A 23,311-nucleotide genomic window follows, 5' to 3' on the forward strand; every position below is an offset into this window, starting at 1 on the left:
TGACACGTGAGCCGTACACTTTGGACATAGATTCATGCCGTTTCGTGCACTTGGTCTCTACAATCATGCATATTCCTTAGTCACTACTGTATATAGTTTGCAGTGAGACACGAATCTGTTGTCTGTGCACCCTAGAATAGGCCCGCTCAGACTGAACGGGTAAGGGTACGGGTACGGGCAAGGGCAACGTCACGGGACGTACCCGGGCGGCTCAGCCACGGCTGCCACGCAGCCACCGCGCTAGGGTTAGCGGCGGGTGGCTGCTAACCCTAGCCTTTTTCTCGCGGGCTTCTAACCATGGCAATAATTGTGGTCTCGAGTCTCAGAATAATTTACTTACATCACGGCCTTTCGGTGGCACTAATACGAGTCCGGTCGCACACTTGTACATGATTTTGACTTCTATCTTACTGTAGTGATTACCCTACAGACCAATGTCAGCCTGCCGAAACACTGCCAAAATAACACTTGCCTAAATCGGGTAAATGTAACCGTAAAAAGGAACCACTCCCCTCGCAGAGACTGAGATAATTACTGGGTATGTTATTGTGATTGCAGACGCTCTGACTCGCTATCCACACCGTCTGTATTCTCTGGTTTGTACGTATGCCTCAAATGAAAGGGATAACTGAGAGGTAGGTTACAGGCGCTGGAGAGAAAGGCTAGGGTTAGCAGCCACCCGCCGCTAACCCTAGCGCGGTGGCTGCGTGGCAGCCGTGGCTGAGCCGCCCGGGTACGTCCCGTGACGTTGCCCTTGCCCGTACCCGTACCCTTACCCGTTCAGTCTGAGCGGGCCTAATGCCCAAGTCCGCAGCGGCGCTTCGGCAGCTGGTCAATTGCCTAATGCGGAATGGCCAATTGAGGCGACTGTCTACGCACGACTGCTGTTCATTGCATGACATTGCACGGTACAGATAGCACGAACCCTGGAAGCCCACTCTTGGTTATATAGAAGCGGATTTGTGGGATGCTTGTTGACACTCCATAGCCCCCATTATAGACGAGGCGTATGGCCCGGGTAGGACTCGGGATGGCTGCCGATGGCATGGCCATGAGCCCGCGGTTCTCATGGTATGAGAGGACTAATATTGTGACATGGAGTAAAATAATATCAAATCAATGAAGAAATGGTATGCATCACAGAGAATACAGGGGGAAATGTCTGGCGCAGCGATCCTGGCAAGTGCGATGTTCATCCCGATTTGGCAAGCCTCGGCCTCGGGTAACGTACGCGGATTGGTCGCTATGGAAACCGAAAGTGAGCAGCCTCGTTGTCTGTCACAGACGTGACAGATCGTGATCCTAGATCTGTGATCGAAGCCTTCTATATCGGGTAACCGATTTTGCGCGTACGAGATGCGACGCAGGCCAGCCCTCTTTCCGCCCGTCTACCTTGCAGATCTTGACACTGAAGCTTATTTGTGTGCTCGGTCGTACTGTGAATTTTCAGGAGTGTTGCTGGCTGCCAAAAAAATGCGATTACGGCACATTTGAGAATAGGCGCCCGCGCAGCCCGCCGCGCAGGCGCTTAAATACTACTACCCTCCAACTGCTCTCCAACGCTCGCGTACTACGCAGGTGCATGTCCGCCCGAAGTCAAGTCCCTGTAACTTAAGTAGCGACTAGTGACTCGCAAGACAATACTACTCCTGGATGCGCCAGGTAAGGATTATATAGTGTATTCGTTGACGGCTCGTCGTCACTCACCTGCGTGTCACGCAGAGCCTGAGCATGCGGCAAAGCCGGCGGGTCAGTAGTACTACTGCACCCACGAGGCGCAAGTACAGCAGACCATCTCGAGCTCGAACAGCATGCAGCTTCTGCCGGACCCTTATGCGCATCTCGCGTCTCGCCCAGTAGATATCTTCGTCTCGCACCTTCTCCGACTTGCTCGCTGTGATTTCTCGCGCGCCGCTACGTCTGACCTCACCACTGGCAGGTCCGAACTGGACACTTGTGCTGCACGTGGTCTTCTGTTTGGCAGGCACCAGTATCACTGGCATGGGCTTGTAAATGGCTAGCATATCTATACAAAGGTGAGTTGATTTGTACTAGACTCTGGGTGAGTGCGCGACGTGACTGCAGGTTTGACCGGGAGTCTGCCCCTTCAACTCAGCCTCAAATTCATATTGTTGTGAGCGTGCTTTATCGCCCCCACTGCCGCCACGGCGCCATCCCCATCTCCTAGTCTCACACTGTATACATTGCCAGTAGGCTCAATTCAGATTAGTTACCTTGCACGGACATCATATGGTACTATACTGAACTGCAATCCATGATTAAATTCATGCCTGAAAGTAAGTACTGCTGACCATGACGGACCCTAGTACGGCATTTGTATCGACTCGGAGAAGATTGGAGTTGCTACTATTCTTGGGACTGTAGTAATTCATACTAGCAGTACCCGATCGGGAGGTACTACTAGATGTTATGTTATCCGTTGGCCTTCGGACCCGTGTCCATCAAAAGACGGTCAGACAACAAGTCCGTCCAACACTATGAGTTGCCGCCACGGTGCAACACGAGCAGTGGACTCGGCTCGCTCGAACAAGCGCCTGCGCGGCGAGCTGCGCGGGCGCCTATTCTGAAATATGCCGTAATCGCATTTTTTGACAGCCAGCAACACTTCTGAAGATTTATAGTACGACCGAACACACAAACAAGCTTCAATATCAAGATCTGCAAGGTAGACGGGCGGAAAGAGGGCTGGCCTGCATCGCATCTCGTACGCGCAAAATCGGTTACCCGATATGGAAGGCTTCGATCACAGATCTGGGATCACGATCTGTCACGTCTGTGACAGACAACGAGGCTGCTCACTTTCGGTTTCCATAGTCGCGGTTCAATTGTGCGTTGCACGCGCGCTATCATCTCAGCGCTACGCTCTTCCCACGACTTAGGAGGGCCAAAGCGATTCGAATTGAACGCCACGACCGTCTCGCAAGTTAGGTGGAGATAGTTAAGCACCTAGAAACGCAATGGAAGGTGTATGACTCTATGTTTGCTCATGTCCGGCTGCACACTCGCAGTGTGCGGAGTGATTCGATGAATCCCTTTTGGAGGTCACGGGCGCTAAGAGTCTGCCACTGCGATGCGGTCTTCAAAGTGGTTGTCGATTGCTGCAAGTATTTGACATACTTTTTCGGTGAAAAGGGGCTCGCTACAATCCGAGGGCGTATGTGAATGAGAATATATATTACCCAAGTCAAAGCTTGTGCCCAGCCACCGGAGCGAGCTGTGGCCGTGACAAGCGTGACCGTGCACTGGTCATGTTTGGTTTTGTTTGTTCTCCTCAGAAACAGTCCCCCTCGGCCATCGTAGGCCTTTCTTTTTGTCCTACCACGCATCTTCATAAAACTCTGAGTATATTATGAGATGTTTCAGCCATGCTCTTGGCCTATATCTGTAGAGGGCTAGGCAAAGGAGGTTTAAAACATGAACGCGCCGGTGGCAGGGAGCGAGGTTGAGCGCCCTGATAGACGCGGGAAACGGTGCGTGTGGCGCAAATCAACCGCGACCAATCCGCGTAGTATACTCGGGCACATCCCCCGGGCGCCAATTGCACCTCGCCTTCGGCATCAACTCGGCCGTAGGCCTCGCTGCACCCTCTCCGCAAGAGACCGTCCCTCCGGCTCCGTGCATGGGCTAAGGCAAACCGTGCACGATCCCCGGCTTTGCTCAGTGCTACAGCGGTATGGTCTGCCAGACTCCCGAAGGCGCCGCTCTTGGCGTGAGTGAACTTCGTCTGTATCGTCTGCTGCATATTGAGCTGAACGCGATCCTTTGCATGTGCACAGGCCTGTGTCTACCCGTGAGCACCGCTTGCGACGGAAGTTTGGGGGTACCGCTGGATGAGGATGGGCAGCCATCCACTCGTTTTGACGTGCCTTGCGAATGCCTATGTTTTGTGACCGTAGTAAAGAGATCGTCGCTCGTTGCTTTCTTGCTAGGTTTGCAGGTGCTGTTCCGTCCGATACATCATGTCGTACTTCCTCGCTCTGCTCGCCGGGAGGTATCAAATAAGCCTATGCATTCAAGTAACTTACTAGTCGACACAGTTGTGCACGAAACGGGTCAGATGATTGGGAGTGTCAGGCTAGGGGGTCTATTTGACTTATGTAAGATCTACCCCTGACTGCTTGAGACTGAACTTACTTCGACCCCGACTGAAATGCAACGTGCTAAGGTCTCAGCGATTATTCAACGTAGGTCACAAGACCGTAACGAAAACTTCAATCTCATTCGTGAATGGGGATCGACGGTCATGTACATATTGCAACCTCTACTCCATATCCTCCATCATCTCGACATCGTTGAGGGACCGCGGCGGCGTCGGCCAGAACTTCGAGCCCTTCGGCGGCTGGGGGGGCTTATGCGGGTCTTTCTGACGGTACCTGGGGACGGGGGCGGGGTCCTTCTGCGAATAGCCCGTCTTGGGGCCGTTGATAGGGTCGTGTTTGCTGTACTTCGGTGGGTCGGAGGGCATGGGCGCACGCGCCTCCCACCAGCGCACGCTCGACGGCTCGCGGGCTTCCAGTTCCTCCAGCTCGTCGAGTGAGCGAGGCGGTGTCTGCCAGAACTTGGACCCTTTCGGCTTCTGCTTGGGCTTGTGCGGGTCCTTCTGCGAGTAGCCGGGCTTAGCACCGTTGATCGGGTCGAGTTTGCTGTACGACGGTGGCTCCGACGGCATAGGTGCGCGCGCCTCGTGCCACACCCGGGTGACCTTCCGACCCTCGAGCGCATCGACCACGGCACGCGCCATGACCTCCGCATCGTACTCGAACCCACGCTCCTGAAGGTCCGCACTGGAACACTACGTCAGCCCTGGTGAATCCGAACGGCGGGACGGGACACTCACCCTTGGGAGCCAATGGGCAGGGCGAGCACCGACGCGGGTATAGCCACGAGCGATGCCAGAAGGAGCGATAGCGTTGTGTCAACACGCATCGTGAATTTTTTGCAGTTGCTGAACGGTGTCGTCAAAAGGATGAGATGGAAGGTCGTTAAGAATCAAGCAGGGCTATATCGCAATCGGTCAGCAGGGTGTTACGTCGGATGTACACGGCGCTGTACTCACCAACCAGTACCACAACTCTCGGTGAGCTCAGAAGTGAACGAGCTGAGCTGAAGAATGCAGGCCGCGCTGTCCTCCTTATATATAGCGACAGGCTGGGCGTCCATCCTGATGAGGTCTTGATGCAATAAACAATGGCTCCCGTCGACTTCGGGTTCGGGTTCATGCCGCGCATCTTACGCTGTGGTTCCTTGGAATTGCCACTACTTACACGCTATCACCGCCATGTTGTTTGAGACTAGCTGTTCGATGTTGTAAGCGACGAAAAAAATGTTGACAAATGCAACTATCCGGCAGGTGGTCTGACGATAGAGCTACTTCACCTACGAAGTTGTAACGGGGCAGACCCGACGCTACTTATTGTGGAACTTGAAGCTTGAAGGCTGCGAGGCGCTGAGTTCGGTGGCTGTGTTGGTCCCACAATGATCGTCCGCCGCAAGCTGTGCATATACAAACTAAGCTTGTACTTAGTAAGAACGCCGCATGGAGGTCCGGAAGAGACGCCTCGGGCGTGTCAAGAAGTCGAGGCGCCCAAATGCTATCGGCCGGTGTTTAAATGGACCTCCTCCTCCTCCTCCTCCTCCTCCTCCTCGGGCGGGATTGTCTCGGGCGGCCTCAGCGCTACCCAGCGTACCTGAGTAACGAGCCACGGAGCTACAACGTGTCATTGATGAAGCTGAAGCTTGACAGAAGCGGTGCGAGAGATCATATATCGATCTTAGTCCAGGCGATCCGTATCGGCGACTTCAGCCGCGGTTCGAACTAAGCAGTGAGGAACCAGAACATGATTTATCGGACGGAACAGGGTACAGCGGATCTTCTGGTATCGGACGACCATGTAACCAATGATGTGCGTTGCAATGTACCGGGTTTTTGGGTAATAATGCCAGTGACTACTGTAGAATTTCGACATCATGTTCAGTGGGTGTGACCTGTGACGCTGAACTAGGTAGGCGCCCCAGTTCAGGACCGGCTGGGACCTGTGACCATAGGGCTAGTTCAGTCCAGAGGTCTGTCCGCGCTGGGGCCTACGTATGTTCACAAACCGTCACTGTGACCATCGGCAAAACCTCAGTTCAGGACCCCCTGCGACCTGTGACTTCTGAACTGAAAGCTCAGTTCAGAGAGGCCCGTGACCTGTGACTGAACTTGATGTCGAAATTCTACAGTAGTGTTGACCAGCCCGCGAGCCCGGCCCATGGACATCATCTTACCCGCAGGAGAAGCGTTAGCCGTCAATATCGAGGGTATGATTGACTCACTTCGACCACAACGTGGGTTGTCAGCGAACGCGAGAACACCATCACTGACGCTCAGGTGAAAGTCCTGTTCGCGTTCATCGGGATTGAAGGCACATACGTGTCTTCATGCCATTGAAGTTAGAGGCACAGACTCAGAGGTACGGTGCACCTATTCTCAGCCACAGCTCTTGGGCGGTTTTGTGCGGCCTTACGAACGTACAGCTTGTATACAACACACCGCAATCTCGAGTTCTCAGTGCTTCCGCCACAGCCACAAGGCCCACAGAAGAGCATCCCAGATCAGCATCCCAATTTGATACTGATATTGGATCACAGGCGAAAGTGCTGTGCCATCCGATGCATGCATAATTCCTAGGGGAAGTCATCGAGGTAGGTCGTCCGGTTGCAGAGCATGCGTTATGATGATCATGATGAGTGTTATTCGTTCGTTGGTCAAGATAACCCAGCGAGGGCCCCTGGCGAAAGGCCTTCTAACGGGTATGTGTTGACCATCTCGAGCAGCGCAGAAGGGACCTACCCATGGACCTTCGACGTATGTTGCCGATTGAATCCGTCTTTGACGGCGATCTGAAGTGAATTTGACATACCACGTCTGCCCTTCCCACATGGTCGTCCATTCACAGAACACCGCCGCTTGTGACCGCATTGGGAACAGAGAAGTCTAATATGAACAATGATTGCCGGTTTGCACCAGCATCTCAGACATCAGCTCACTCATGAAGATGGAACATGCTGATCCCAACGCGGTGAGGCCACCGCATGAAGTACTAGCATCCGGCCTCTTGGAATTTCATATAAAAGGAGGGTCAGAACGACCATGACTCCTCAGCTCAGCTCCTTCATTCCTGAGTTTACTGATAGCAGCGGCACTGGTTGGTGAGTAGTGTGCATTCTGTATTTCGTACGTCGACTAACACTTGTGCGGCAGCCTTGCTTGATTTTACGAATCTTCACTCTCATTCATCCACGACCACCGTACATTTTGAAAGCAAGACACGATGCGCTTCAGCACTGCATTCTCTGTCCTTCTTGCATCCATCGCGACCGTTCCGTCGGTGATGGCCCTCCCCACCGGCTACGAAGGGTGAGTTACTTTTCTGCGCAGACTAGATACAAGACTGAGGGAACATCGCAGGGCTACGCTCCAGGAGCGTGACTTCGAGTACGACGCGCAGATCCTGGCTCGTGCGGTCGTCGACATGCTCGACGCCCGCGATGCATCACGTGTCCTGATGGCCCGGGAGCCCAAGAAGACTGACCGGCCTCCAAAGTACAAAAAAGCTGACCCGAACCCGGCCCATGCTGCTGCTGCTGCTGCTGGTAGGCCCCCGCTGTACACGAAGGGAGACCCGATGGCGTTACCCAGGTACCGCATAGGTGCCCATGGCCACGGGATAAAGCCGACCTCCGGCTCCGGCTCTGGCTCCGGCTCTGGCTCCGGCTCCGGCTCCGGCTCCGGCTCCCACCATCGGCGCTTGGACTTCGACATGTGGGATGATTTGGAGTAGATGTCGCGCATTGTTGACGATCGTTCATTGTTCACGGTGTAATGAGAATGGATTTTCGTGTTTCCCGCTACGTGCGCATGGCGAGAGCTTCATATTCGCCGACGCCTGCTCCTGGTGGCTCTGCCACACTACCGTGCTTGACAATGACTGCATATTTCGGGTGATGTGGCTCTGTGTGCTGCCAGCCTAAGTGTAGCGATTCTTGAAGCTTGATGTCGGGCCTGCACCAGTGCTGCAGTGCACGACTCAGTGAGAGTCAGTCTGGCCCGCCGTTCCAGATTGCGTTCCCGATCTCAGGTGCATCGGGATCACGCAGCCACCTGGGCCTCTCATAAGCGCTGGGACTGCTCTGTTCGTTACCCCAACGTTGACTTCGACCAGTCTTTACATAGCGATTCGACTGGCGAACACCGAAGAACCCACTAGGCCTGCACATCTACATGCGTGCTGGTGCGTTAGCATTGTCTGGATAGATTGTGGCTACCGGTCGCACACGGTACACGGACCTGTCTTCAAACCGGCACGTAGCATCTATCGGTAAGCAGGATGTAATCCATACTGTGTGTGACCTTTGAAGGTTGCTGGCGTAAACTGTGATTCCTTATAAGACTTCACAGGCACAGGCTGACGTATCCCAAGCCCCAGACCCGCGCGGCCGGCGCGGCAGTGCGACTGTCATGACCAGGGCACACTACCTCCGCACCTTCGATCATATCCTTAACGCCACCAAAACGAACGTCGCTGCCCACGAGAAACACTCGGAGAGGCACACTTCTCTTACGACAACGACTAGTGATGTGAACGATAGAGTCGCCGTGGGTGCCCCTTCGTATTGAGCGGAGCAAAGCACAGCGGTTTCGATTGGATGACTGACATGGCGATCGGACATGCAGACACAATGCAGACATGCCAGCCTGGACATGTTTGCAGTGCCTAACATGTCACAGGCCAGCGACCCTGATCACCGCATTACCCCGCTATCGCCTGCAGCGCCGAGCATGACGCTACAAGTGACGAAGCGATGATGTGTGAACACGAATGCCCCTCGGGGCGAAGGCGGACTTGCACTAAGCGCTAAGTGCCCAGTGGGCCTTCATTCTACTCGCTTGGGTATGATGATTGCAGCCCACACTGGCGGTTGTGGCAGGTGGACCTATTCTAGGGACATGGCTTCGAGTATATAGCCTTGTCGCTGTATTCACACTACGAGAAGATGTTCTCTGCGACAAGTTTCTCCGACGCGGTTGACAAGATGTCTGTACAGATTGGGATATACGCACTCGCTGCCTTCAGTGTGCTGTTCATCGTTTGCGCACTGATATTCGATAGGAGTCGCAGATACGTAAGTCCCGCTTCTTTACTGAATGTGCTCCTAAATAATTGCTGTTGCATGCAGTTGTCCGACATACCTACCGTCGGCAGGCCCTCACTCCCGGTCTTCTCCTACATAGGCGTCATACGATATCTTGCGAACGCTCCTAGTATCATACACGAAGGTTATACGAAGGTATTTTGCCTCGCACGGTACTGCTCTCCACCAGCTGACCGCGTTGCTTCATATTCATATGTCACCCCCACACCAATGTGTGTATGAAAAGCACAAAGGCAGCAGCTTCAAATTCGCTGAATCTGGTCGTTGGCGCGTGCTCCTCACTTCCCCGGAAGCAGTTGAGGAGCTCGCGCGCGCGCCGGAAGACGTACTATCCTTCCATGCAGCAGCGAACGACGTGAGTCCCGCCTCCACCCTGTGGGCCCGCGGGCCAAATTGAGCACACGGACACTGACGGGTGGATATACAGTCGATACAGCTTGCATACACCCTGGGCCCTAACATCGAGCGCGACCCGTACCATATCCCACTCATCCGCAATCAGCTTGTGCGCAACGTCCCACGGATGATAGACGATATTCGGGATGAGGTCGTGTGCGCGTTTCGTGACGAGATACAACCCCACGACGCTCGCAATGGTAAGTCTGCTTCGATCTCTAGGTCACCTATTCGTACTTCTACTCAAAAATGGTCGTCGTTGAAAGGTTGGATTAGCGTGCAACTGAAGGATGTGGTAGCGCACATCGTGTGTCGGGTCGCTAACCGCGCCTTCGTCGGCCTTCCATTATGTATGTTTTCAATCCCTGGCGTTGTGCGTTGCCACGTTCAGGGTGCTATTGCTGATTTCATAAACGCGTCTGTAGGCAGAAACACCGACTATCTCGCAGTCAACACAGGATTCACGATGGACGTGGTGCTTGGGAGCGCTCTCATCAAGCACTTTCCTTCATTCTTGAAGCCGTATGTATCTGTGCTCTCTTAGCCGCAGTATTTTCCTCAGCTTGACGTCGGCATTGTATACACCCTCGCAGATTCGTTGCAAAGTTCTGCACGAACATCCCCGCAAGCATTGATCGTATCGTCCGGCACTTAGAACCGATTATCCCGGAACGTCTGCGTGTAGCGGCGGAGAGCAAGCTGAGCGGTCGGAAGGAAGGTAACAGTCCAGTGAGTGCTTCTGTCATGCAGCTGAGGCTGCCGCGCTACTGTCGCTGATGTCCGCTAGAACGACCTGCTACAATGGCTGATCGAGAGTGCGCCGGAGGGCCCTGAACGGACTGTCCCTGCGCTCGCCTTGCGCATCCTAGTGCTCAACTTCGCCGCAATGCACACAACATCTACAGTACGTCTCAACCACTAAGGACGATTGTACTGCTCACTTCTCGACGATGCGCTCCACACAGGTTCTTACACATACCCTGTACTACCTCGCCGCCCATCCGGAACACGCAGCAATTCTCCGGGACGAGGTCGAGGGAGTTGTGCAGGACGAGGGCTGGAGTAAGGCCGCACTGGGGAACATGCGCCTCGTCGACAGTTTCCTGAAGGAAGTTGGGCGCGTCACTGGCATGGGTGCAAGTACGTCATGGGCTGCTCAAATCAGCCCAGTGTTCTTCAGCTGACAGTCACTGCGCTAGTTGCCATGAATAGGAAAGCGCTGCGGGACTTCACCTTCTTGGACGGCACGTTTATTCCCAAAGGAACTTTTGTAGCTGCTGCCGCTCGGCCTATCCACTGGGACGGGGAACACTATGCCAATCCCGAAGCTTTTGATCCATGGCGTTTCGCCACCATGAGTAATCGGAACTCCAAGACGGGTGAACAACTGGTCAACACAAACGACCACTATCTGTTGTTTGGGCATGGTCGGCATGCATGGTGCGTCACTCAGAAGGCTCATTGTCTAGTCACTGATCGCCGTGGGCTATGCAGTCCTGGTCGCTTCTTTGCAGCGACACTGCTGAAGTTGATGCTCGCCCACGTCGTCGCTACGTACGACGTGAAGTTCGCCGATAACATGGAGGCTCATGCCGTACCGCCGCCAACGTGGGTCTCGCTGTCGATGGTTCCGAACCGCAGCGCAGAAGTCTTGTTCCGCGAGAGGCGATCGAAGCATTGACGGGCAAGCTGTGGGTCATTTCTGAGAACACCCAAGCGACGTAACTCATTACTCGGGCGTGTATGTATGATTGTCAGGGGGTGTGTACTATCGTGTCTCAGGCGTGTGAAAGTGTTCTGAGGATTCGGAGGAATGCGCGCAAGCAAAGTGGGGTATACTTGCAACTGACCATCGTTTCTGTGATATCTTAACAAGCACTGATGACTGGCCAAATGTTGTCAATGTTGTCATCGAGTGGTGTCTACCTTCATGAGACGCCCAACAAGCGACCAATATACTGTACATCTGCGGAATTGGAGTCTTATTTGTATAGTGAACGTCGTCCCCAGAGCGGTTGCACCGCCGCGGTCTCCTCTCAGAACACACCAGTGGGCGTGTTGAAATCTCCCACTCAGCCTGTAGCACAACCGTCTGACCGGCGTCCATACTACGCACCCACTCAAAAACACCCTCACCCTCCCTACCATCCGCCTCTCCGATATTCTCGCCCAGTACCCCGCGTTCCCGAGTAGCGCGGCGGCTCACTCGGGGTCGACACCCGCGGCATTGGGATCCTTCTCGTGCACGGCCTTCACTGTGATCGCAATCTGCGGATCAACTGCGGATTCACGGACACAGGGACACAGGCAGCGCAACCCGCAGCACGAACTTTGGGATCGCGAACGTATGCCCATTCGTCACGGCGTAGCGCTCCGTACATGTCGTCGTCCAGAGGCGTTCCACAAACGGACGCTCGGCCCCTGTCCTTCCGTGCGCGCCGCGCCTCGGTGCATGACGTGCACAGCGTCGTCCACACCGAGTGGAGCGACGATCGTGTCTTGCGTTTTGATGTCCTGCACGTAGTCAGTATCGTTTCTTCGCGCTACCTACGCTCACCTCGCCAGCGTCAGGTATGTAACAAAACAAAAGACGCGCCTTCAGCGAATTCTTCGCCACCTGCTTTCCGTCGACGTAAACGGCCAGCGGTCCCGCGACGAGAGTGTGCGCACTCGTGTTCCTCGAGCGGCACTCGACGAACACGGCCACCCGCGAGCGCGGCACGCACACCCACGCAAAGGCAGCATTCAGCACGAGCGAGGCGATCGGGACCGCATTCCCAACAACATCGCTCGAGATGCTCGCCCTCTCCTCTGCTGAGAGGTGCACGTCGTCACTGAGCCCGCTCGAGTCGCGGTGGACGATCTTCTCGCCGAGCGCAGTCACTCGCATATTGGGCGCAATCCCGCTGCTAATACCACGGCTGTCCGTGCCTATTGTTGATCTGTGAATGCGCCGCTTGGCCTGCTTCGCTAGAGCCGTCGCTGGTGGTGTTCGCCGGAGGATGCGGAATACGGCTCCCAAATAGTCCACCTCCCGCCAACGAAGCGCCAGAGCCTGGCACATCGGATAACGAACGGTCGAATACACCACCTGACTGTGATCCAGAGTTCGTCGAAGCCGCGACGGAGTCAAACAGGCTCGGCCGGGGGTGCTGCTGAGCTGCCAAGGCGCTAGGCGAAGGACCAAAAAGGCCGCTGCCCGTCTGAGCTGGCGGCGATTCAGAGGACCACAGCCCCAGCAGCAGCACCTAAAGCCAGTGGCTGACCACGGAAAGTCTGCTGGCTAAGTAGAGGATACGAGCCACTGCCAAACGCAGCTCCACCTGGTGTAGCTCCGAATGGCAGGGTCAGTGCAGGGCCCGGGACTGCGAAGGTAGCTGAAGCACCTCCATTCCTACCAAAGCACGTAGGGATGCGCCGATTCAAGCTGAGAGCAGCCAGCGAGGGGACATCGGCGTCGTCCCCTTGTGGAGGCTCGTCGGCAGACACGAAGGCCACGCTCGCGTCCGTCCAGTCTCCGCCCGATGGTTGCTTTGTAGTGAAGAGATACCGTCGACGCCGGCTGGCTGTCGACGGTAGTTGCGTGTAGTTCGTCTGAGTACGCCACCCGGCTAGCATCGTCGACCTCTGTTCGCTCTAAATGAGCGAAGAAAGGTATGAGCTAACTTAGCGATAGACTCACCGTATGTAATGTCAAGCTCAACCGAGCAAGTCTAAGTTTCAGAGGCAAGAAGTAACACTGAGGACGCCAGCAGTATGTGCACCGTTGAGCGTGCGCGCATGATCTACGAAGAGGCTTGAGCCGTGATCCTGGACCTTCCGCTCGTCTTCGAACTCGCGCTTTCGCTGCAACAAGGCGCGGCGCGCGGCGCTGTCGTCCGCGGGCATTGTTGCGTTGAGCGCGGCAACAGTGTAGTGAATATCCGACACACGGGCAGAGCCGCCGAGATGGGATACTCTCAGAGACTTGTCATCTAGCGAGCCAGATAGCTGAGTGATGTGAACTGTATTCCTGCCCGTCTACAGGTGCGAGATGTACGGCGCGTCGAACTCCATATTAAGACGCGAGGACACAACGTCATAACTTGAAATGCGCACCTACATAGATCTAGGTCGAGGGTGAAATTTTGAAAGATCGGACGACCTCCGCTGCCTTCCGGTAGACAGTCACCGCTTTGATGGGCTGAACAGACGCGTTGAAATGTAAGACGGTCACGGTTGCAGGCTCAGAATACTGTGAGACAGCCCGCTTATACTTATGGTTGAGGTTTCCTGAAGTCAGCGTGGCTATGATGGTACATGGCAGATAGGCGCTCATCGGTCGCACGTTGTGGTATCTTCGTTCGAATGTTGACGTTCACAGTAGAAGACACAGATACTTCGCAGTGCACGGCGAGTGGGATGTGCGCAACCACGAGTTCAAGACACAACAGCAGGATTGATTTGAACAATCTATGCTACGATATGTATGGTGGCGCCACAAATACACAAGAACCACAGAAACCGGCGAGGATGGATGAAGCTGATGGGATGGATGGATGGAATTCTTGCCGTCCACTCGTACTATGTTACTAGGTGCTGATACGGATGATGTAGTGACTATGGGAATAACCTTGAAAGATGAGGACCGATAAGGATGTGTGCATGTGAAGTGGCGATGAGCAGATGGGCGTGAGGAGACGTGGTGAAAGTCATGATGCGTGCTGCAGGACCGAGGGACAACTCAGAACAGATGCAGCAGCGGGGCAGTCCTGCGTAGCAAACGTCGGTGTAGATGGGGTGATTCGCCAGCAGAGCGAGACAAGCCGACGCAGCGCTGCGATTCCAATGCATGCTGTAGGCGCGGCGAGGTGGCGCTGAGGGACCAGACCAGGACCGGGGTTCCATCGGACATCGGAGATCAGCGATACGACATTTCGACGGACGGCCGGTCATGCATGCGGCGTCGGCTGCTGTACGGGTACGGGCCTTGCAGCGCCCTCGGGATCCTGTATAGCGAACGGAGGCGTTGAGCATGGGGACAGACAACCAAAGAGAAGTACGAACACACCATGCGCTGCTTTTTCAGCGGCCTGGGCCGGACTCCCGCGTTGCCCGCCTTCGCGCTCACGACTATAGCCGGCCTCGCTGCGGCAGCCCCATTCCCGTTCGTTGCATTCGTGCCGTTCGTGCGCGCGACAGGTTGCGCGCCGTCCCCGGTGGGCTCCCTCTCGCGCTTGGTCCCGCGCCTGAGCTCGGTCCCGGTGGACACATTCGTCGACGCTGGCGTGGAACCGGGTGGGCTGAACGCGACCGCCGTCGGTGCAGGCGTCGGGATAGCCGCGGTGCCAGGTGTAGGCATCGACTGCGGCGTTCCGATGCCGACGGGCGTTCGACCGCGCGGATGACTGGGGTTCACATTCGCGTGCGGTATTGATACGGCTGGCCGTGGCACACCTGCAGGTTTTGGCGTCGCTCCGCGCGCCGGAACAGTCACCGATGATGACACCGCCGCAGGGGTTGCAGGCAGTCCGGACGCTGAGGGTGTGCCCACCACGAGTGGGGTTTGGCCCTGCGATTTTGCGAGTTTCTTGAGCTCTTTACGTTTCTTCCTGTCCTCCCGCGCTTGTGGTGACTCCGCGACGAGCACGTTGATATTCCACTGCAAGAAGCGTCAGTCCTGCACCGCAGAGGGACAGGAGGCAGTCGTACGCCTTTGAGGCCATCCAGGTTAACTGAGAATGCATCCCGCTGAGTTCGTTGGTCGAACGGCACAATGGCAATCTTCTGCTTCGGAGGCACCTGCATTATCGTCGTCAGGTATTCGTCCTTCTTCATAGAATGTTTTCCTGTCCCAAATGGTGAGAAATTCCGACGCGTCATAACGGTCAAGGCACGCACCAGGAATGCCCTTGATGAGCTGCTTATATGTATTCTTTGCTTTCTTCTTTCCCTCTCCATCGTCCTCGTCTCCATCCAGCACAGCTCCTGGTGTTGCGCCCAGCGGGACTGACATCTCCCTCTCCCTGCCTTTGCCCTTGTCCGCGGCGGAAAGCTGCTGACCGACGGGCGGCGCGTACGGCCGAACATATTTGTCGTAGGCAGGAAGCAGTTGAAAACGGGTGATGAGGTCCTGGGTACTGCTAAGAAGAGGGCGCGGTCGAGGAGGGCCTGGTGGACGTAATGGCGAGGTGAGTTTGCACACGCGAGAGAAGAGCATGGCGACAAACCTGGTGGCGGAAGGTAGATGGGTGGTACTTCGAGCATCGTCGAGGGCCCAGCGAGTGCATTTGGTGGATGTGGTGGATGTGGTGGATGCTGTTCGTCGTCGACGGGCATGACGACGAGCAGAGCGTGGTGGTCGATGAACAAGTGGCGACGCCTGTGGCAGGTGGATGGCCATAGTATTAGGAGCGCCGACGCGGCAGTGCTTGTCCGGGTGTGTCGGAGCTTGGGATTTGTGATCCGATGTCTTTGTTACTTTGAGCGGAGAACGAAGAAAACAAAGCGTCTGGACACCGATGTTCAAGTCCGCGACGGTGCTTGTTCCGGACCTCATTTCATATATTGTATCTTATCTTCGTCACGGCGCCGAGGACGGCGACCGCGAGCTCGTGTCGTGCACGCTCTAGCTGGGACTTATACTCGCCGCATGTCCACTGCTCCCGCAGGTCGTCCCACTGCGCATCCCCTCATCCCAAACCACCTCTCCTCTGGCGACCCACTCGATAGAGACCTTGCGGGCTTCTGCGACCACGGAACTGTAGAACTAGAACAGCGTAGACGCCGCCTGCCGACGCGACCGGGATGACGTCGCGTGCACTCCTGACCACCTCCTCCGACCGGTCGCAAGGAGAACAGTCTCACTCTGGTGGCGATGAGAGGGCACCGCTTCTGAGTGGTAGCAGGGCGAGGCCGGCGAAGAAGTGGTACCGTGCGCGACCACTATGGTGAGTGTCCAATCGCGAGTTCGCTATCTAGCGTTTGTCCTATGCATTCTCTCGTAACACGTCCCCGAAGCGAGTTCAGCCTCTGGGGCACTTCTCACCAGCTCGTTCTACGGTCCATCGCTTCACCTTGGGCAGCGTAGGCCATGCTCATGCAGCCTGGCACGAGCACCAGCCGCCTGAGGTCCAGCGCTCGGACCTCGGCTGCCCAGGGGCGCCCTGACTCAGGCAGCTAGCTCATCATTGCAGTCATTGACCGCGCAATCCACGTGAGACTTGCGGGAGTCGCAGTATTCAGCCTTTGCAGTGCGATCTCAGCGGGTCTAGTGGAGACCAGTTCGTTGCCTATGTCTGGCTGTTGGCGACGCAGACTTGATGGTAGCACGAAGTCCACCTTCGCCTCGGCAGTCGTAGACGCGAAGGGCTATCGTCCTGGGAATAGCTGTGTTGCTGTTCTGCAACCAGCCCGTCTGTGCATGTGCCATGTTCCGCTAACCTGTCAGATCCGATGCTTATCCATCAGGATGAAAGGAGTTTACTCGCGATGTCAGTGCACAAACTGTGCAGCAGCAATGCTCGCTGCGCTCGGGTGGCTGCGGGGGAGCGACTGCAGACCTACAGCCAATACGTCGCTGGGTCACCACACACAGGCGGAGATCTGCGCCAACGTGTCGGAAGGCCTTCACGTATTTGACTACTGCTGGGAGCTCCTGGCTGATCCAGAGCAGTGACGGAGAATTGACAATTGACGTCCTGCCTATGCGGAGAGTTCGTGTGGGCCCCAGCGACATGATCTAAGCTGACATGTGCTCACTCTCAATACAAGGTACCAGCGTCGAGAGCACGAACTAATTGTGCATCCACAGGCTGGTCCCATTCTCAATTACCGCTTCGATCGTCGTGAGTAGCACACCAGACTCGAACTGTCGTCGCTCGCCATTGACATACTATTCAGCGAGGCATGACTATTGGCCCCAGAGTCGAAGTCTTCACTCAACTCTCCTGCAACGCTATTTATGGCCATCACTCCTACAACCACACTTCCGAGAACACGAACACAATCCTTCCAACTATCTATTCACGTGATCCCACTCACATCGAGTCCTTTATTTTCGCTTTGGATGGAATGTCTCTTGCATCGTCTATTCTTACCCATCATCGACCCATCACATTTGTGACTCAACCCGACGACGACGAAGACGACGATGAACGTGACCCTCGTACCCTACCCTCCAAGAGATGTTCCCAGGATGCAGCTGTTCAGAAAGGAGCAGCTCGTTTACAGACTATCATGACATTTACGGCCGGTGTCCTTTCCGCTCTGACGACAGGCTGGTGGGGTCACTTCGGCGAAATGCGTGGACGCACGAAGGTTCTGTCGGCAGCGACGCTCGGTCTCTTCCTGACGTGCGTATATGCACTGCCTACATTGTGCGACTCAATCACTAACGCAGTCACCAACAGCGATCTGACATTCATCCTAGTCTCCACGCCGCATAGCATATTCGCTGCACATGGCCACAAGTTGCTCGTGATCTCACCGATGGTCGAAGGTTTGCTCGGTGGCTGGCAGACGCTCATGGCTGCAGTCAATGCCTACGTCTCGGACTGCACCTCGGACGGGTCGCGCGCGCACATATTCTCCCGCTTCCTCGGTATCTCCTTCTTCGGGTTTGCCCTCGGGCCTGCTGTAGGCGCGTACTTCATCCGCCACCCGTTCGTCGTGGGTCCCTTGCCAAGTCCGAGCGCGCACGGCACGACGCAGAACGTCACGACTGTGTTCTATATCGCGGCGTTGTGTTCGTTGATCAACCTGATGCTTGCGCTCTTCGTCTTTCCTGAGCCTACGAAGAAGGCGAAGATTTCGGCGGAGACGCAGGCGCTGCCGGAGGGTGAAGGCTCAACGCCATTGTCTCCTGGCAAACAAGGACATATGGCTGGCTTCTTGGGTCCCTTCAAGCTGGTGGCGCCCAGAGTTGTCCAGAATCCGGACGGCACATCCAGGAAGGATTGGCGGATCACCCTTATCGCGACGTCCTTACTTGTGTATGCTCTATCGACAGTACGTCGTTCTCTTGCTACCATTCTTCGATTGTATTTACAAGGCTTGCGTCACAGGGCATCTTCCAGATTAAATACCTGTACGCAGTGCACGTCTACGGGTGGGATGCCGAACAAGTGAGCCCATGACATGCTCCGAGGTACACTGACTGACAATCGACGTCGGCTACAGCTTAGCTACTACATATCTGCTATGGGTGGCTGTCGGACACTGTACCTGTTGGTGCTGATGCCAGGTACGTCACAGTGCGAGTAATCTGCACGCTGTCTGAGCGCGTGCCACAGTCGCGATCTACTTCTTCAAGCCCAAGCCCAAGGTATCCCCTCAGGCTTCCGCGGCTCCTACCGTGAAAGGGAAGAAACCGCCGCAGACGCCTGCGCAGATCGCGGCCGAGATGCGGTTTGACTTTGGACTTCTGCGAACGTCGCTCGTTATCGACTTGATGTCGCACGTCCTGGTGTCGCTATCGTCGCCCGACTCCAGCTCGACCGCGTTCACGATGTTCACCTCTCTAAGCAGCTTCGGCGCGGGCGTTGATCCGGCGCTTCAGAGCCTTGCGCTGTGCATCATGCAGGCGAACGGCGAGGACAACCGCGGCCAGTTGTTCGGCCTGTTCGCGATGCTGCGTACCATCGGACAGATGATAATTGGCGTACGTGATAGAACGATCTCGTGGCAGGGCATTGCTGACCTCCTCGTCTAGCCGCTCATATTCGGCCTTATTTACGCCGAGACGGTCGCGACGTTCCCCAAGGCCATCTTCGTGGCCGCAGGCAGCTTCGCCTTCGCCGCTTTCATCTTCCTCTCGCTCATCCGCCCCGATGCCGGGATCAAGGTGCGCCGTAGAGTAGCGCGGCGCGTTGACGAAGGCGAGATGGAGAGAGGGCGGTCGCGCGTGAGCAAGGACATCAGCAAGTCTGGCACACGCGTTGCGGTGGTCTCTATCGGGGGCACGCCGTCCAGTCAGGGCACGGCTTCTGGGTCGATGACACACTAGATGGAATGGTAGGATGGATTGGATGACTGACAGGGTGATAGAGTGTTGTATTTTGAGATCTACTTTCTGTACCTGCCTAATCTTGAGTATTGTATGTATATATGAATAGAACCGTTGTGCGTATTGACAACCTTGAGTTGTGTCCGTCGATGAGACTTCGTTTTGTATGAACGTTTCCCGTTGGTGGGTTCAAGTTATTTCTCCCTTCCTCCTCTTCTGCACGAGAGCGTCTCCGAGTTTGTAAGCTACATACTTACTAATATGAGTTCGTGGCGATGCTGAGCAGTCAGCGCCTATCTGCCAAGCTGACAAAGCGAATAAAATCCCGTATATAAGCAGGCTGTATCCCACTTCCTGTCGTTGCATCCTTTCCCTACTACCATGACCATCATCCAATTCAACGCGTCTCTGCAGTCTATCAAAGCGGTCACTGTCTACCGAAAGGCAGCCGAGGTCGTGAGGACCTTTACTCTCGACCTCCAGGTGCGTTATACATGTCCTCATGGTCAGCCATCGCGTTTTGACGAGTACGCTGCTCCCACACGTACGCCTATTAGCCTGGTAGAATTACAGCACATGTCACCCAGTTGTCTAGCTCTATAGATGATAAGTCACTGAGAGTGTCCCATCTGAGCGGATCTACTCGTGTGCTGGATGTTCAGTACACTGTCGCCGCATCCAACGCAGTAATGCCTGTGGACGACAGTGACGCGCGCCACGCCTTATTGCTGCGGAAGCGCGAGTTAGAAGATGAGCGGAAAGTCCAGGATCAGGGACTGAGCCTCTTCGTAGACTATGCGCGCACGCTCAACAGCGCGCACACCGCACCTGGTGATGCCGTGAACTTCCTGGATGCTTTCATGGCTGGTCGCCGGTCTACTGTCGCTAGTATACGCAAGCTCGACGATGAGATCGCTGAGATTGATAGAGCGCTGAACGCAGAGAACAACAAGTCCACTGGCAAGGGGGGAACGGATGGACGGGTGACCATCGACATCCTTGCCTCCGAAGCGTGTTCGGTCGAGCTTAGCATTACATACAGTGAGTTCCATGATCACCTCGTACCTTTCTTCGCTCATGGCATGGCGAACAGAGGTCGACGCTGCTGGCTGGAAGCCTTACTACGAATTGCACGCGACGACCGTCAAGGGCCAACCGGCGTCGACGGTGTCTCTCCATTACAACGTCCGCGTGAAGCAGACGTCGGGCGAAGACTGGACGGACGCGAACTTCGTCTTTGTGTCCGCCGACGAGCCTTCACAAGGGGTCGACGCCGATGTCCCCTCGCTGGCTGCGCGCAAGGCGAAGTGCATCCCGCTTTTCGGTGGCTACGGGGATGTTTCTGCGACCTCCGGAGCTGCACCAGCGGGTGGGAGTTCGTTTGATTCGTCGCCTAACAGGGGCTTGATTGGAGCTCCATTTGCGGCTCCATCCGGAGGCGGAGGTCTATTTGGTTCTACTGGTTCTACTTCCGGCTTTGGTGCCTTTGGAACTGTCGCCAATGCAATTGCCCAGCAGCACGAGGGGGGCAACGACCCGCCGCCAGCCCGGGCCGCAGGTGACGGTCCTACGCCCCACCCATTCACGACTTGGGGCGTGTTCAGTCCTCAAGCGCCTGCGACGAACCTGGGACCACAGGCAAGCGGGGGTCTATTCGGACGTTCATCACCCGCTGCGGCAGTCTCTGGAGGTGGAATATTTGGGAGCCGCATCCCGGACCCTGCGACGAATGCCGCCAGCGCGAGCGCTTCAGCATTCGTCGCGCGACCCGCCCACACTACAACGGATGTGGCTACCACCCCAGGCCTGTCCAGCAAAGCAGTCCCTGCCGTCAAACCCCAGATCGACGATGGCACGGCCGGCCGTGGTATTAGCACCGGAATTGTGCCCAACATGCGCGTGACTGCGCTCGGCGAGAAGATCGTCCTCCGCGAGAGCGGGCTCCGTGACGATGTACGCCTGTCCGCAGAGGAGAGGGCGAGCATCCCGAGCGATGGTGTTGGGCACGCGGTCCCGATCGCCTCGCTCGTGCTGAATGCTGCCTTCGCGTGGGTGTGCGTGCCGCGCTCGCGGGTGGCCGTGTTCGTCGAGTGCCGCTCGAGGAACACGAGTGCGCATACTCTCGTCGCGGGTCCGTTGGCCGTTTACGTTGATGGAAAGCAGGTGGCGAAGACTACGCTGAAGGTGCGTCTTCTGTTTTGTTACATACCTGATGCGGGCGAGGTGAGCGTAGGTAGCGTGAAGAAACATACTGACTATGCGCAGGACATCAAACCGCAAGACAAGATCGTCGCTCCACTCGGTGTGGACGACGCCGTGCGCGTCATGCATCGACGCACGGCGAGCACGGAGGAACAGCCCGAGCGTCCGTTCGTGGAACGCCTCTGGACGACGGCATGTACGGCACGTTACGCCGTGACGAATGGGCATACGTTCGCGATCCCGAAGTTCGTGCTGCGGGATGCGCTGCCTGTGTCCGCGAATCCGCAGATTGCGATCACAGTCAAGGCCGTGCGCGAGAAGGACCCCAATGCCGCGGGTGTCAACTCCGGATTCGACTTGGGCTCTGGTCAGGAAGGCGGGGTTCTCGGGGAGAACGTCCGAGAGGCGGATGGTAGGGAGGGTGAGGGTATCTTCGAATGGGAGCGTAGAGTGGAAGCCGGACATACGGATGTGCTGCAAGCTGAGTGGGAGGTCAGCACTCCTGCAGGTATCTCCTGGGAGGAGACCGCGGTGATGAAGCCGTTCTGGGGCAACAATCACTAAATAGTAAACGTAGACTGGGATGTAGCAGATGTATAGTATTGTGTTGTCACGAGCCAGTATTGCGACATGCCAGTGCTCGAAATTGTACAAGGTCATTGCTAGATAAACGTTGAGCCATGAATGAGCGTCATTATATCACTGCATCAACGTTGAGTCACGCACTTTCAGTGCTGACGGGAATGGCCAGTACTCTCGTAGGCATAGCCACGATCGATGTGAGCAAGAGTGCGAAGATAGTACTGGAACGCATTCTGTCTGTTCAATGTCTGCTGTGGAAGCTTTGGCAGTCGTCGAAGCAAGAAGGTAGAAGCGTAAGTAGTCAAGCAAGGTTGCCGCAGTGACTAAAAGAGCATCATGAAAGCGGCAATCCAGAAACGTTGATTGCGGGCTATTCACCAACCAGACTCAGAAGATAAGGGGCTGAGCTGAGGTCCACCACACCAGCTCAGTGCGTCTGTACTGCAGAACCCGCTGAGTGCCTCGCGATTGGGACATGAGTGGCACGATGTCTGAGGTGGGAGGCGGGACGGCGATCAAGATTACAATCCCTGTTTGTGTAATAGGGTGGCTGTGGAAACAGTTCGTGGCCGAAAGTAATCAGTACTTATGCTCGCAGAAATAGGAAACGTCACGTAGAGATACAAGTAACAATGCGTGTCGGTATACCGCAGCCAAAGGACTTGTGTAGCAAATAGTGAGAAAGACAAGAAATGAAGAAGACTCACGCGACAAGGGACAGGCCAGCGGGTGTCCGGTAGGATGGCTGTTCCACCTCTGCAGTAGTAATGATCGCGAAGGGTCACGTTGTTGGGTCTGAAACAAGCTGTGCGATACAGACTACAACCATTCAATACGGTGCTGCCTATCGAGAATGCCTTGGTGTCATTGTCCGGATCCAATCTCAGCCACCACGGACTCAGGCGTCCATGGTACATACACATCTAAAGA

General features: G+C 55.7%; 6 protein-coding genes across 6 annotated transcripts; 3 read left to right on the forward strand and 3 right to left on the reverse strand.

The window, feature by feature from the left end:
• Positions 1-4,221: 4,221 nt before the first annotated feature.
• C8Q71DRAFT_752343 (uncharacterized protein) lies at positions 4,222-4,954 on the reverse strand. Its single transcript, XM_047923365.1, has 2 exons — positions 4,859-4,954; positions 4,222-4,805 (listed from the first exon to the last, which is right to left on the reverse strand). The coding sequence occupies exons 1-2, from the start codon at positions 4,945-4,947 to the stop codon at positions 4,283-4,285; spliced, it is 612 nt and encodes a 203-aa protein (XP_047780570.1). The 5' UTR covers positions 4,948-4,954; the 3' UTR covers positions 4,222-4,282.
• Positions 4,955-8,963: 4,009 nt separating this feature from the next.
• Positions 8,964-11,337, forward strand: C8Q71DRAFT_540658 (cytochrome P450). The gene is made up of 10 exons (XM_047919229.1): positions 8,964-9,186; positions 9,241-9,351; positions 9,443-9,571; positions 9,644-9,812; positions 9,879-9,962; positions 10,038-10,134; positions 10,206-10,341; positions 10,400-10,516; positions 10,578-10,752; positions 10,812-11,337. Exons 1-10 carry the CDS (start codon positions 9,058-9,060, stop codon positions 11,291-11,293), a joined length of 1,629 nt encoding a protein of 542 aa, XP_047780571.1. The 5' UTR covers positions 8,964-9,057; the 3' UTR covers positions 11,294-11,337.
• Positions 11,338-11,814: 477 nt separating this feature from the next.
• Positions 11,815-13,500, reverse strand: C8Q71DRAFT_856590 (uncharacterized protein; the record flags this gene model as incomplete). The annotated part of the gene is made up of 7 exons (XM_047927319.1): positions 11,815-11,891; positions 12,021-12,126; positions 12,170-12,543; positions 12,689-12,820; positions 12,879-13,239; positions 13,295-13,351; positions 13,402-13,500. The coding sequence occupies 7 exons, from the start codon at positions 13,498-13,500 to the stop codon at positions 11,815-11,817; spliced, it is 1,206 nt and encodes a 401-aa protein (XP_047780572.1).
• A 1,043-nt stretch (positions 13,501-14,543) lies between these two features.
• Positions 14,544-15,930, reverse strand: C8Q71DRAFT_856591 (uncharacterized protein; the record flags this gene model as incomplete). Its single annotated transcript, XM_047927320.1, has 5 exons — positions 14,544-14,600; positions 14,663-15,253; positions 15,304-15,440; positions 15,493-15,762; positions 15,822-15,930. 5 exons carry the CDS (start codon positions 15,928-15,930, stop codon positions 14,544-14,546), a joined length of 1,164 nt encoding a protein of 387 aa, XP_047780573.1.
• Positions 15,931-16,164: 234 nt separating this feature from the next.
• Positions 16,165-19,727, forward strand: C8Q71DRAFT_752367 (MFS general substrate transporter). The gene is made up of 8 exons (XM_047923366.1): positions 16,165-16,541; positions 17,405-17,438; positions 17,494-17,945; positions 18,003-18,600; positions 18,657-18,716; positions 18,772-18,835; positions 18,885-19,252; positions 19,304-19,727. Exons 1-8 carry the CDS (start codon positions 16,399-16,401, stop codon positions 19,595-19,597), a joined length of 2,013 nt encoding a protein of 670 aa, XP_047780574.1. The 5' UTR covers positions 16,165-16,398; the 3' UTR covers positions 19,598-19,727.
• Positions 19,728-19,972: 245 nt separating this feature from the next.
• On the forward strand, positions 19,973-22,470 carry C8Q71DRAFT_752375 (uncharacterized protein). The gene is made up of 4 exons (XM_047923367.1): positions 19,973-20,080; positions 20,155-20,638; positions 20,691-21,781; positions 21,863-22,470. The coding sequence occupies exons 1-4, from the start codon at positions 19,979-19,981 to the stop codon at positions 22,361-22,363; spliced, it is 2,178 nt and encodes a 725-aa protein (XP_047780575.1). The 5' UTR covers positions 19,973-19,978; the 3' UTR covers positions 22,364-22,470.
• Positions 22,471-23,311: the final 841 nt, after the last annotated feature.

This window comes from Rhodofomes roseus (assembly GCF_022264815.1).
Source record: "Rhodofomes roseus strain CIRM-BRFM 1785 chromosome Unknown C8Q71scaffold_7, whole genome shotgun sequence".
In the NCBI taxonomy this organism is placed as follows: domain Eukaryota; kingdom Fungi; phylum Basidiomycota; class Agaricomycetes; order Polyporales; family Fomitopsidaceae; genus Rhodofomes; species Rhodofomes roseus.